Source organism: Lepus europaeus, chromosome 22 (assembly GCF_033115175.1).
Source record: "Lepus europaeus isolate LE1 chromosome 22, mLepTim1.pri, whole genome shotgun sequence".
In the NCBI taxonomy this organism is placed as follows: Eukaryota; Metazoa; Chordata; class Mammalia; order Lagomorpha; family Leporidae; genus Lepus; species Lepus europaeus.
The window spans coordinates 27,116,319-27,130,332 of record NC_084848.1 but is presented as its reverse complement, the minus strand read 5'-3'; the positions used below and the strand labels follow the sequence as shown (position 1 = coordinate 27,130,332).

The 14,014-nt window shown below is 43.4% G+C and overlaps 1 protein-coding gene across 3 annotated transcripts in view; it reads left to right on the top strand.

The window, feature by feature from the left end:
• The first annotated feature begins 288 nt into the window (after window positions 1–288).
• Window positions 289–14,014, top strand: part of LIN52 (lin-52 DREAM MuvB core complex component) — a 111,970-nt gene continuing 98,244 nt past the window's right edge. For all 3 annotated transcript variants that reach the window (XM_062181605.1, XM_062181604.1, XM_062181606.1), the window contains exons 1-4: window positions 289–339; window positions 8,555–8,629; window positions 9,836–9,873; window positions 12,362–12,428. In XM_062181605.1, coding sequence (XP_062037589.1) covers window positions 309–339; window positions 8,555–8,629; window positions 9,836–9,873; window positions 12,362–12,428 — 211 coding nt within the window. In that variant the 5' untranslated portion in view covers window positions 289–308. The remainder of the gene's footprint in view (window positions 340–8,554; window positions 8,630–9,835; window positions 9,874–12,361; window positions 12,429–14,014) is intronic.

Here is a 14,014-nt window from a genome sequence, read left to right as displayed (position 1 = left end):
ACTTGGGTACTCTGTATTGGACACGGAGGGGAGACGCCCCCCAACCTGGAGTTCTGATTGGCTACAGCCACGACCAGGGTTCCACCCCCTACCAAGGAAAGTAAATAAGACCTTCCAAGAATTTTGCAGTCGCTCCACCTCCGCAACAGCACGAGGGGCAGGGCTGTCGCTAGGGGCGGGGCTAGGCAAAGACTGTCCTATGGGGAGGAGAAACGAGACTGGGCTGCGAGTTGGCGATAGGGTTTCGCTTTGGGGGCGTGGCTTATGGGTCCTCGCTTTCCCGCCGACGGTTGGCCACGTCACGTGACATGGGTTGGAAGATGGCGTCTCCCACAGACGGTAAGCACCGGCTTAGAGACTCTTGGCCTGCAACCTCCTCCTTTGCTCCCGTTGAGAACTTCCACTCTCCATCTGCCCCTCGAACGTACACTTGTTTCTCGGGAACCTCTCCTTTCCCTTTTCCTTGGTTTCACCTCGCCGGTTCTTCACATCCGCTCAGAGGCGCCGGGTTTCCCCGCTGTGTACCCTGCAGGTAGAGGAGAGCACCCGCGAGGGAACCATTCCGAGCACCCACGTAGGGCAGAAGGACAGTGGTCTCGTTGGCCCTCCTTTTGCCCTGTTTGGCTGAGGTTGAGGGACGAGGAGGAGATACTGCTGAGAGAAAGGAGGCGCCTGATGATATGTAGTTTTCTGCTCCTCCGGGTGCACCGCTGACGTATCATCTCTGTTCGCATTGAGCACGGATCGAACTGTCCTCAAGTCCTAGCTGGGTTGGCGGCCGACCCCGTCCGGGGACTGAACTGCAAGAGAAGCGGGGACCTTTTCGTCCTCTCGCCGCGAGGGTCCCCAGGAAATGACAGTTGAGCTCTGCTTCAGAATAGCTTCGCGTACATCTCAGCCTCTGCAGGGTCCGCTGTGTGTGCTGTGTCCTCTGCCTGGATGTTGTCTAAGACGCAGGTCACGTCAGCTAGTAGTTGGAGGTTTTGGTGTATCTGCGCGCTGTTGCTCTCCGATCTGTCCTAGAGAGGTAGGGACTTGCGGTCTGCCCTTCCACCACCCCGTCCCCAGGTCAGGTTCATTGATATGCAGTTTCCCCTCCTCGATCACATGGTGTTTTTGGAAGAAATCTTGGAAGGGCGTTTTTTTTTTTTTTTTTTTTTTTGGCAGAGATTTCATATTCTTCTATATTGACACCATTGAAGAAAAATGAAACAATAACGAGACATAAGATTGGCAAAAAACAAAAAGACTAGTGAGACCGGTTTTGCTATAGGTTGTCAGAAGACCATATGAAAGTGTAAAGCAGTACTTCCTTTTTACAGAGTGACATGGAGATTACTATCTAGATTACAGGGTTGTTTGAGTTTGAATTTCAATACCCTAATTATGGATTCTTAAATTTCTTCCTTGGAAGACAGTTTGGCCTCAAGGCAATTAGCAATCTAAACGGGGAGAGGAAAAAGCACCTAAGATCTCTTAGGCTGTCTCCTGGCTACCCTGGTCAACACCGGAGCAAGGTGCTGAATGGCTCACTGCAGAGATGATGGGACCTTGCTGGAGTTGTGTGGGGGTGGTCTACAAAATGGCTGCATCTTGGAACAGCTTGGTCAGTGCATGTCGTTAGGGGAGGATTGGAAGACTGGATTATTGCGCCAGCTGATGGCCCCAGTGCCAGGAGAGGAGAGAGGTATACAGCCTTCCCATGTGTCCCTCATTTTTACTCCAAATCTGACACCGATCATCCTGTCAAAATATTATGAGCTTCCTCACCATATATGAAAGGCGTTAATACCAGGTGCTTCCGAAAATGTAAGAACGAATCCAACATGTAAACGTTTTTCCCCCAGTTCCAGGTTTCTTTTAGATGTTGCCTCCCAAAGAGGCTTTCCCAGAACTCGTGTTGGAGTTGCCCCTCTCCCCTGTTTAAATATCTCAGTGTCTTCACTGACCGCATTGTTATTCTGTTAGTTTTTCCTCTTTCACAGTAGATTATAAATTCCAAGTCTGTGTTGTTCACAGCTGAATCCTGGGGTCTAGCAGCACAGTGCCTGATTTAGCATCTTAAGGCTCAATTAACATTTATTGAATCAAAGAATATATATAGAGAGGAAATAATGTTTTGCTTGACCTTAAGTTTAACTGAGTTGTAACTTTTTGAGCATAGGTATATACTGTGTAAAAAATTGTGAATATTTAGAATCAGACAAGATTCTGCTAAATCCTTCTCTGGCCAGAAAAAGAAGCGGGAGGAGTTATTTTAAAAGTCAGCCAAAGGAGGCTGGTGCCGCGGCTCAATAGGCTAATCCTCCACCTAGCAGCGCCGGCACACCGGGTTCTAGTCCCGGTCGGGGCGCCGGATTCTGTCCTGGTTGCCCCTCTTCCAGGCCAGCTCTCTGCTGTGGCCCGGGAAGGCAGTGGAGGATGGCCCAAGTGCTTGGGCCCTGCACCCCATGGGAGACCAGGAGAAACACCTGGCTCCTGGCTTCAGATCAGTGCGGTGCACTGGCCGCAGTGCGCCGGCCGCGGCGGCCATTGGAGGGTGAACTAAAGACAAAAGGAAGACCTTTCTCTCTGTCTCTCTCTCTCACTGTCCACTCTGCCTGTCAAAAAAAAAAAAAAAAAAAAAAAAAAGAGAGAGAGAGAGAAAGTCAGCCAAAGGAATGGGGAGTTACTATTTCATGGGTGCAGAGCTTTAACTTGAGAAGGGGAAAAGGCTCTCGTGGACAGTGATAATGGTTGCACCGTACAGTGTACTTAGTGATACTGAGCTTTAGACTTAATTTGGAAGTAGAGGTACTTGCTCTTAAAATGTTCAGTCTACTATTGTTTTTATGTTTATGCATGTAAGTTTTTGGAGATTTTGGGGCTGTGTTCTTTATGTTTGAATTTTCCCTATGTCCTCTCAATTTCTTTCTCTTTCTTTAGCCAGGAAGAGTATTGGAAACATTTAGTTTTTCCTGTAATCTTCTAGCCGTCTCCAAATTAACTTTATTTGCACTCTTTTTTCTGTTTTTTTTTTTTTTTTTTTTGGACAGGCAGAGTGGACAGTGAGAGAGAGAGACAGAGAGACTTTTTTTTTTTTTTTTAAGATTTATTTATTTTACTTGAAAGTCACAGTTACACAGAGAGGAGAGAGAGAGAGAGAAGTCTTCCATCCACTGGTTCACTCCCCAGATGGCCGCAATGGCTGGAGCTGTGCTGATCCAAAGCCAGGAGCCAGGAGCTTCCTCCGGATCTCCCACATGGGTGCAGGGGCCCAAGGACTTGGGCCATCCTCCACTGCTTTCCCAGGCCATAGCAGAGAGCTGGATTGGAAGTGGAGCAGCCAGGTCTCGAACCGGCACCCACATGGGATGCTGGAACCACAGGCAGCGGCCTTACTTACCATGTCATAGCGCCGGTCCCGGTCCCCCACATTTGTCAATGGATACTACCCTTCAATAAGTTTATTTTTTTTATGGTTGAGCTCCTCATCAATAACAAGTGGAAAACTGGCATTTTGTGTTGCATTTAGCCTTTGCTTAGTTAATGCAGTGTACTAGAGTTGAATTCTTTACCTGTAGAATGTTTTATAAATTCCGTTGGAGTATTTGGTAAAAAAGGTTCAGTTTAGAAAAAGCATTTATTGAAAAGTTTTATGTATAAATGTACATTTTTCAGGGAAGTGAGTCTGTAGCTTTATTTATTTATTTTTTTCAGATGTCTAAAGATGTAGTTTGGTGCTGGTGCTGTGGCATAGCATGTAAAGTCTCTGCCTGCAGTGCCGGCATCCCAGCTGTTCCACTTCAAATCCAGCTCTGCTATGGCCTGGGAAAGCAGTAGAAAATGGCCCAAGTGCTAGGGCACCTGCACCCATGTGAGAGACCCAGAAGAAGCTCCTGGCTTCAGATAGGTTCGGCTCCGGCCATTGCCTCCATTTGGGAAGTGAACCAGTGGATGGAAGACCTCTCTCTACCTCTGCCTCTCTGTAACTCTGCCTTTCAAATAAATAAATAATTTTTAAAAATGTAGTTTACCCAGAAAATGTTAAGGACCACTATTTGTAGCATTAAATGAACTAATTTTTGCTTCTAGTTAGCGTACTGAACACACAGTATTAAATCAAATATTAGTACTGAGTACCTGTTGTGTGCCAGGGGAACAGTAGAGGGGAAATGGTGTCAAAGAACTAGACAAGTACTAGATCATGTAGAATTAAAAAAAAAAAAAAGATTTATGTATTTGAAAGGCAGAGTTACAGAGAGGCAGAGCAGAGAGAGGTCTTCCATCCACTGGTCTGCTCCCTAGATGGCCACAAAGGCTGGAGCTGCGCTGATCCAAAGCAGGAGCCAGGAGCCTCTTCCGGGTCTCCTACGCAGGTACAGGGTCCCAAGCACTTGGGCCATTTTCCACTGCTTTCCCAGGCCATAGCAGAGAGCTGGATCAGAAGTGGAGCAGCCGGGACTTGAACTGGTACCCATATGGGATGCCAGCTTTTCGGGCAGTGGCTTTACCTGCTATGGCATAGCACCAGCCTCTGTGTAGAATTTTTTTTTTAAATTAATTAATTTATTTGAAAGGCAGAGCCATGGAGATAGAGGGAGAGACAGAGAGAGATCTTCCTTCCACTAGTTCACTCCCCAAATGGCCACAACAGCCAGGACTGGGCCAGACTGAAGCTGGGAGCCAGGAACTCCATCCCAGTCTCCCATGTGGCTGGCAAGGGCCCAAGTTTTTGGACCATCTGCTGCTTTCCCAGGTGCACCACCAAGGGGCTGGATCAGAAGTAGAGCGTCTGGGACTGGAACTGATGCTTACATGGGATGCCGGCATTGTAGGTGAGAGTTTAACTCACTGTACCACAATGCTGGCCCCTTATATGGACTTTTTTAGGGCATGGAGATATATGTTCACAGATTAGCTGGGAAGATATACTATACACTGGGGAGTGACGTGAACTGATTGACATGTTTCAGAAAATCAGTTCTGGCCACTTACTGGAGAACAGATTTGGGGCTAAGGAGGAGAAAGGAGTGGAACAGAAGGAAAGAGATCTTTTAAGAGGCTCTTGAACTAGTCAAGAGAAGTGATGATTGCTTGAGTTAGCTTGGTTTCAGGACTTTTAAAAAATATTTATTAATTTTATATGAAAGGCTGAGTTAGGGAGGTTCTATCTGCTGGTTCACTCCACAGATGACTACAGTGGAACCTGGAACTCCATCTGGTTCTCCCACACGGGTAGGGGCCAAAGCACTTGGGCCATCCTTCGTTGCTTCCCAGGCACAGCAGCAGGGAGCTGGATCAGAAGTGGAGCAGCTGGGACTCAAACTGGTTCTCATACGGGATGCTGGTTTTACATGCCGTAACTTAAACCGCTGCACCGCAACACTAGCCCCCAAGATCTGTTTTGAAGATAGGAACTACTAGATTTACTGATGGGTTGGTTATAGAAGGGTGACATCTGGGTTTTTCGTTTGAGAATTGAGGCCCATGGGGTGCTATTCTTTTACACAGAGAGGATTGAGACTGCGATTTTGAACATGTAAATGGAAGAAAATGTCAAGTAGCCATGGAGGACATAGAAGTCTGAAGTTCAGAAGAAAGGTTGGAACTGGAATTTTAAGTGTGGATTTATTGGTATATAGGTGATGGCAAAGGCCATGAGATTAGGTGAGGTGGAGAGTGGGGCTGGATAGGATTGGGCTGCAGTGCCGCAGGAAACTGAAAAAGTCACCAATAGAGGAGGAAACGTGGCACAGTGGCTTCACAGAAGCTCGGAGCAGTGTTTCACGGAGAGTGGTCCGTACATGGATGGCTTCAAAGAAGTCACATAAGAGAGAACAGAAAAGCAACTGCTGTTTTTAGCAGCATAGATATAAACACAGTTGAGCTTGACAACATCAGTTTGCACGTATATAGGGGCAACCTGATTATTGTAGGTTGAAGAGATAGCGTGAGGTGAGGAAGTGATGACAACAGGATAGAAAACTCAAGAACTTTCACAGGTATAGGGGGTGTGGAGGAGGTTATGGGGTCAAGGGAGAGGGTTTTTTTTTTTTTTTTTTTTAAACAAATATCTTTTAAAAATTCTTTTGAGAGACAGACAGATAGACACACATACACACAAAGTCGTGAGAGTCAGAGCTCCTACTGGTTTACTCCACATATGCCTGCAACTGCTCAGGGCTAGGACAGGCTGAAGCTGGGAACTCAATCCAGGTCTCCCACCTGGGTGGCAGTAATCCAATCACATGAGCCATCACTACTGCCTCCCACATCCACGTTAGCAGGAAGCTGGAATCAGGAGCCAGAACTGGGAATTGAACCTAGGTACTGTGACAGGAGATGCAGGTGTTCTAACTGGTATCTTAACTGTGAGGCCAAATGGCTGACTGCCTTTACACTTATCTTTTGGTCCCATTTTCCTGCAAACTTAAGAAAAAATGTTTGTGAGACAGAATTCCCTTCTGCTGGTCTACTCCCCAAATACCTACACTGAAACATTTTTTTAAAAAAGATATATTTAAAGCCGGCGCCGCGGCTCAGTAGGCTAATCCTCTGCCTTGCGGCGCCGGCACACTGGGTTCTAGTCCCGGTCGGGGCACCGATCCTGTCCCAGTTGCCCCTATTCCAGGCCAGCTTTCTGCTGTGGCCAGGGAGTGCAGTGGAGGATGGCCCAAGTGCTTGGGCCCTGCACCCCATGGGAGACCAGGAGAAGCACCTGGCTCCTGCCATCGGAACAGCGCGGTGCGCCAGCCGCAGCGTGCCTACCGCGGCGGCCATTGGAGGGTGAACTAAAGGCAAAAGGAAGACCTTTCTCTCTGTCTCTCTCTCTCACTGTCCACTCTGCCTGTCCAAAAAAAAAAAAAAAGATATATTTATTTATTTGAAAGGCAGAGAGAGAGAGAGGTCTTCCATCTGCTGGTTCACTCCCCAATTGGCCACAATGCCTGGAGCTGTGCTGATCCAAAGCCAGGAGCCAGGAGCTTCTTCCGGGTCTCCCACGTGGGTGCAGGGGCCTAAGGACTTGGGCCATCTTCTACTGCTTTCCCAGGCCATAGCAGAGAGCTGGATCAGAAGTGAAGCAGCTGGGACTCGAACTGGCACCCATATGGGATTCCAGTACCGCAGGTGGCAGCTCTGCCCACTATGCCACAGTACTGGCCCCTTCACTGAGACTTTATTTTTATTTTTTTTAAAGATTTATTTATGGGGCTGGTGGTGTGGCAATGCCTACATCTCATATGGGAGCCAGCCAGTTCAAATCCTGGCTGCTTCACTTCCTATCCAGCTCCCTGCTAATGTGCCTGGGAAAACAGTAGAAGTTGGCCCAAGTGCTTTGGTCCCTGTACCACGTGGGGAACCCAGAAGAAGCTCCTGGCTCCTGTCTGGCCCAGGCCTGGCTGTTGTGGTCATTTGGGGAGTGAACCAGCAAATGAAAGATCTCTTCCTCTCTCTGGCTCTCCTTTTCTCTCTGTAACACTGACTTTGAAATAAATAAAATAAATCTTAGAGAGAGAAAGAGATTTTCCATCGGCTGGTTCACTCACCACATTTCTGCAACAGCCGGGGCTTGGCCAGGCCGAAGCCAAGAAATTCTTCCTGGGCTCCCAAGTGGGTGGCAGGGGCCCAAGGACGTGGACCATTCTCTGTTGCTTTCCCAGACCATTAGCAGAGAGCTGGATAAGAAGTGGAGCAACTGGGCTGGCACCGTGGCCCAGTGGGTTAAAGCCCTAACCTGGTGCCAGATTACCGTATGGCACAGTCCCATTTCAGCTACCTGCTAATGCTCCTGGGAAAGCAATGGAAGACAGCCCAAGTTCTTGGCCTCCCACGTGGGAGGTTCCTGGTCCTTGGCTTTAGCTCGTCCCTGGCCATTGCGGCCATTTGTGTGAACCAGTGAATGGAGATCTCTCTCTCTCTCTTTCTCTGTCTCTACCTCTCTCTGTAACTCTTGTTTTTCAAATAAATAAAATAATTAAAAAAGAAAAAAAAGTGGAGCAACCAGGACATGACCTGGCGACCGTATGGGATGGAGGTATCATAGATGGTGGCTTAATCCCCTATGCCGCAATGTTGGCCCCCTGAGAGTTTATTTTTAAGAAGGGAAATTCTAGAGCAGCTTACTTGTTGAATATGAACCTAAAGAAAGTAGAAATTGTTAGTGCAAGGGAGAAAAGATTGTTGAAGATGATGTCCTGGACAAAGCAGGAGAATAGACATCCGGAACTTGGCAGAGATGTTTATCTTTCTTGGGAGCAGGGACACTTAATTGGTTGTAACTTCAAGAAAGTCCAGGAGTGTGAGTGAAGATGCAGGTGGGTTTGTCAATACTCATTTTTCTTACCACTACTCTAAATATTGCTTTCGTTTTAAAGATTAGGAGAGTGAGGTTTGGTGAGGAAGAATGACTTACTTGTATTACATCATGGTCCAGTCACATCAGTAGTTATAGAACTTAAATCTCTAGACTTTGAGGTGAGCATTCTAGTTTATATTCTTGGAGATTGAAATTTCATAAAATATAAATTATATGTCTCATGTCTTCTTGGCTCATCTGGGTGTTTTGTTCTAGGGGCAGATCTGGAAGCATCTTTGCTAAGTTTTGAAAAACTTGACCGCGCCTCACCAGATCTTTGGCCAGAGCAATGTAAGTTTTTGCTTTCTTTATATGAAAACACTATAGATGTCAAAATTCTGTTTATAACTCTCTCTCTGTCTCTCTCTCTCTCACTGTCTAACTCTGCCTGGCAAAAAAGAAAAAAAAAAAAAAATCTGAGAAACTGCCCAGGCCATCAGGATTTTGCATATCTGAAAAGCCTCCAAGTATCTGAAAGATGTTACATTAAAGACACAACATGTGCCATTTCTTTGTTATAATGGTTGAGATTGTAGGTGTGCCCAGGCTAAGTAGTAGCACTGAATACCAAGTTGATGGCCCAAAAAGACTGAATTTTTGTTGCACATTCTTAAAAATGCAGAGAGCAATGCTGAGCTGAAGGTTTTGGATGTGGATTCTCTGGTCAGTATTCTCTGGATATTGAATATATCCAGTTGAAGAAAGCACCCAAGATGTGCCACCATACCTACAGAGCTCATGGTCAGAGTAACCCATCTATGAACTCCTGTGCCACACTGAAAAGGAACAGATTGTTCCTAAACCACAAGAAGTGGCACAGAAGAAAAAGATATCCCAGAAGAAACTGAAAAAACAAAAACTTATGCATAAAGTAAATGCAAATTTAAAAAATGTGCTTACTCCAGAATAAAATTCTGTTTTAATTTCAACTTTTGTGGAACTCTGAAGTGTCTTTGTTTCTTTTATATGTGGAAGAAGGTGACTGTGTATCAGAGTGCCCATTTCCTCACATGCCAGCCAGTAGTGGCTGTTACTAATCTTTATTATTTCTGGTTTGCATTTCCTCATTAGTGAAGTGGCACATTATTTTATTTTAAAATACAATTTGAATTTTCCTGCTTTTCAATGTGATTCTTGCTAGAAGACATTGTGATAGATAATTGCATTGACAGAAGAGCATACGTACAAAGTTTAAAATTCTGGTAAGATGTATCCCACCACTGTCCCAACCAGCTAGCTCCTTCACCGTTGAGGTATATTTTCTCTGAGAGCTTCTCCTGTCCCTGAGTCTGATTTAGATTTCCATTTTTTTGTCCTCCCATAGCACCTGGTATCCTTGTAGTGCTTCAGCAGTATCATAGTTACTGATTTACTCTTTGTCCTCTTCCAGAATGTAAGCTCCTTGAAGGCAAGACTGTTTTCTTATTATTTGACTCCTCTAAGACCAAGCACTCAAGTGTTTATCGAATGGATAATGTTCTTTTTTTCTCTTTCTAGTACCAGGTGTTGCTGAATTCGCTGCTTCCTTCAAAAGTGTAAGTAATAACTTACCTAATGAAGTTTATCCAGAGGTTTTTGAGTAAAAGCTGAAATCTCTGTTACTCTTTCAAGAGTAATGTCATAGCCTTCAAATAATTTTGTGACTTCAGTTATAACTCCATTTAAATTGTCATCATGTTCATTGATGATAGTGCCTTCCTTTGATCAAATGCTCTATTTTGACATTTTGAACTGTGTCTCTTAACCTCTTTTCTCAGCAGTTGAAATATTTGAAGTAACATCAGTAGTTTTTTTTGCTCAAACTATAATTTTGGAAGTGCTTCTCTTTTGTTTATGTGTTGCATTATAACCTTAAGTTGCACCTCCTTAGAGGATTTTGAAATTTATCTGATTCAGCAGAAACCTGAAGGAAGACATCTGTTAGAGCCACAGCCATTTCCACTTTTGGGGCAGCAGGAATTGTGCTTAATGCTCTAAGTATCTTCTCTTGCCTATTCCCATAACCAGGAAGAAATGATACTACTTGTGATGCTTTGTAAAACATAATAATTGTTAAATGCCAGGTGCTGTTCTAAGGACTTTATATATGTTATTTAATCACAAAATCGTATGAGATATAGGCACTATTATTATCATTCCTAGACAAGAAAATAGGCTCAGACAGGTTGAATAAGGTACTAAAGATGATGGGGCTGTAAGTGGCACAACTGGGCTCTGCACCAGTTAGCCTGATTACCAGCGTCCATATTCTTGCCACTGCTTAGAGAAGCATTTGAGTCCTATGTTAAAAGCACAGACTGGCAACACAACTTTGAAGTTACTTACCCAATTCCTACTAAGTGGCAGACTAAGACTTGAATGCAAGTCTGTCTGATTCCAAAGCCTGTGTTCTCTTTTTGGCTATGCCATTGAGGATTCTAATATGATGTTCATTGCTTAGCCTTCTCTATTCATTGTGGAGAGTTAAAGATGGCTTTTTCTTTTTTTGGACAGGCAGAGTTAGAAAGAGAGAGACAGAGAGAAAGGTCTTCCTTTTCTGTTGGTTCACACACACCCCCCCCCCCCCAGCCCCCAATGGCTGCTACGGCCGGTGCACTGTGCCAATCCAAAGCCAGGAGCCAGGTGCTTCCTCCTGGTCTCCCATACCAGTGCAGGGCCCAAGGACCTGGGCCATCTTCCACTGCACTCCCAGGCCACAGCAGAGAGCTGGACTGGAAGAGGAGCAACTGGGACAGAATCTGGCACCCCAACCGGGACTAGAACCTGGTGTGCCGGTGCCGCAGGCGGAGGATTTGCCAAGTGAGCCATGGCACCGGCCGAAAGATGGCTTTTGAAAATCTGATATGGGCTGGTGTTGTGGTGTAGCAGGTAAAGCTGCTGCCTGTAGTCAGTATCCTTTATGGGCACTGGTGTCCCAGCTGCTCTACTTCTGATTCAGCTCCATGCTAACAGCCAGGGAAAAGCAGCAGAAAATGACCCAAGTGTTTAGGCTCCTGCTACCCACTGGGAGACCCAGTTGAGGCTCCTGATTTCAGCCTGGCCTGTGTGGCCATCTGGGGAGTGAAACAACAGATGCAGGATCTTTTTCTTTGTAACTCTGGCTTTCAAGTAAACACATAATTAAAAAAAAAAAAATCTTATTCAGCATCTACACCTTTACCTTAGAGTTGTGCACATACATATTATTTTGTTTCTAGGGTCTCAAGGACATTCCAGGATGCCAAGTTAAGATCTCTTGGTATAATCTTTCCCCATAAGGGGTAAAATCGTAAATTTGACTTAGAGCCCTCTAAGCCAGGCAGTGTAGACTACTCATAGTGGTTTCTAGATTCAGATTACCTGAACATAGAAATCCTTTTAAATCCTGGCTCTTCTAGCTAGGTGACATGAAGCATCATCCCTGTTCTTGGTTTTTTTCAATTGTAAATAAGGATAATGCCTACTTGGTTAGGTTAATTGGTTGTAAAAAACATGATGCATGTAAAGTCTTTCGTTTGTCACGAGTTAGTGCTGAATAATTGTAATTTTGAAAAAGAGATGGACTCAATGCTGAAATAACACTTCTCAATCCATTGGAAAAATGCATATGTGGAATCCCTTGTTCAACTCTTTCCGGGAGATCCTCTTGAGACCTCTGATATTGAAAACCAGTACGTCTGGGTTACAGCCAAAGCATTGATGTATTTTTTAAAATTACATAGGATTCTCGAGTGCAACTGAGATTGAAAACTGCTGATCCAAAGCTGTTCTTACAAGCAAGTTAGTGTGTGCCTGAAATAATAGTGGTAGTGGTCACACCTAATTCTTCTAGAATCATTTCTCTGAGACCAACTTTAAAGATAAAAAAAATTATTCTGTAAGGTGACTGTTTGTAGATCACCTCAACCTGGATAAACTGAAGACAATGTTTTCAGACAACCTGAAGGTTGTATGTGTGACCAGCTACATTTCCTAAAGGAAGGAAAAGGCGGTCTCATCACACTCTGTACCTGTCTGAATGGTTATATTCTTATTTTCTGACAGCCTATTACTAGCTCCCCACCTAAATGGATGGCTGAAATAGAACGTGATGATATTGACATGTTGAAAGGTAAGCAACACCATTTATGTTTCTCTACAAATCATCTTTGCTATTGTTTTTTCACTATTTCCTTATAAGTATGAAGATACTTCAAAAAGTTCATGGAAAAATGGAATTAAAAATGAGTGTATTTTAGTGCAAAAAATATTGAAATCCAAGATTTGTTACAATTGAAATTAAGTTCATTTTTTATTTTAAAATATCCAAGATTTGCTAGAAAGAATTAAAATTTTAAAGTTCATCTTTTATTTTAAGTCTAGTCTCTTTCCACTATAACACAAGTCCCTTATTTAGGATTTACTGTCATTTGCTGTTGTCAGTTCCTTACCTTAGTGAGTTAAAACCTACCTTTATTTCTTTCTGGCCCATCAATTTCTTCCATACAGAATACCATAAGTAGTGAATGCTGTTGTTTGATAAATGATTTGGAACTTATTCACAAAGTAGAAGTTTAAATTAAAAAACATTAATTTTCCTTGATTTTGCTGTACTTTATTTATTTTTCATCATCCTTCTGGAGATAAGATTCATGATGGTTGTGAAATAATAGACTGAAATTAAAGTGAGAACCCAGGATTCTTGAACTATTTAAGCAGCTGAACAGATCAAGAAGGCCTGCTTATGCCAGATACAGATAATGACTGCAGCATGATAAATGGGAGAAAAAAACCTTTATTTGATTTCAGAAGTAATTCATTGTTCTGTGTGAAATGCTGAAACATAGATCCCTTCCTCTACCCATGGAAAAATTAAGTTTCAAGGACATCTAAAAGGTTCATTGTTCTAATGTGTGAAATAGTATTTATATAATACCCTATCCATGTGTATTTCCTAGAGAAACTTTAAATTTTTTGTTAAGGGTAATACCAGTATGTTTCATTTAAATTGACTTGTGTCTTAAACTTAAAAAGAATTAAGTGTTATTTAAATGAAAATCTGGGGAGGTAAGTTTTTATTTTAGGTATGCTCTCGGAAGGGAAAATATGTATTTATATTTAGGCTTTGTTTTCTAAACTCATGGAAATGGGGAATTGTAAGCATATTATTGCTATTTTATTGCTATTGAAATAATTGTTACTTATTAATGACAAAGGGTATAATGTATATTGACAGGATAATATATAGTGACAGGATATAATTTTGCAAGATAGAGATCTGGCAGCAAGGCTTTCTCAATGCTATGTCAAGTCATACAAAGTTTTATATTTTAATGATGCACTCATTTTGTGTAATAGACTAAATGAATGGAATAAAAGGATCTTTAAGGTAAAACACTTCAGTTATTGTATTTGTGCTTTCCTTATTAAGTGGGTAAGCTCATCTGAGACACTCTGCAATAGTGTAAAAATTCACTGATTTTGTGTGTATGTATGTGTGTATAAGATTGGAGAAAGTGTAAGAACCCATTTTCTACTTATTCAATAGAAATTTAGCTTGAAGGCAGACATTTATGTAGCAGTTAACATGCTGCTTGGCATATCCACATTCTGTATTAGAGTCCAGGGTTCAAATTCTGGCTCCACTCCTGATACCAACTTCTTGCTGGGATGCACACTGTGGGGACAGTATGTGGTATCTCAAGTATGTGAGTCCCT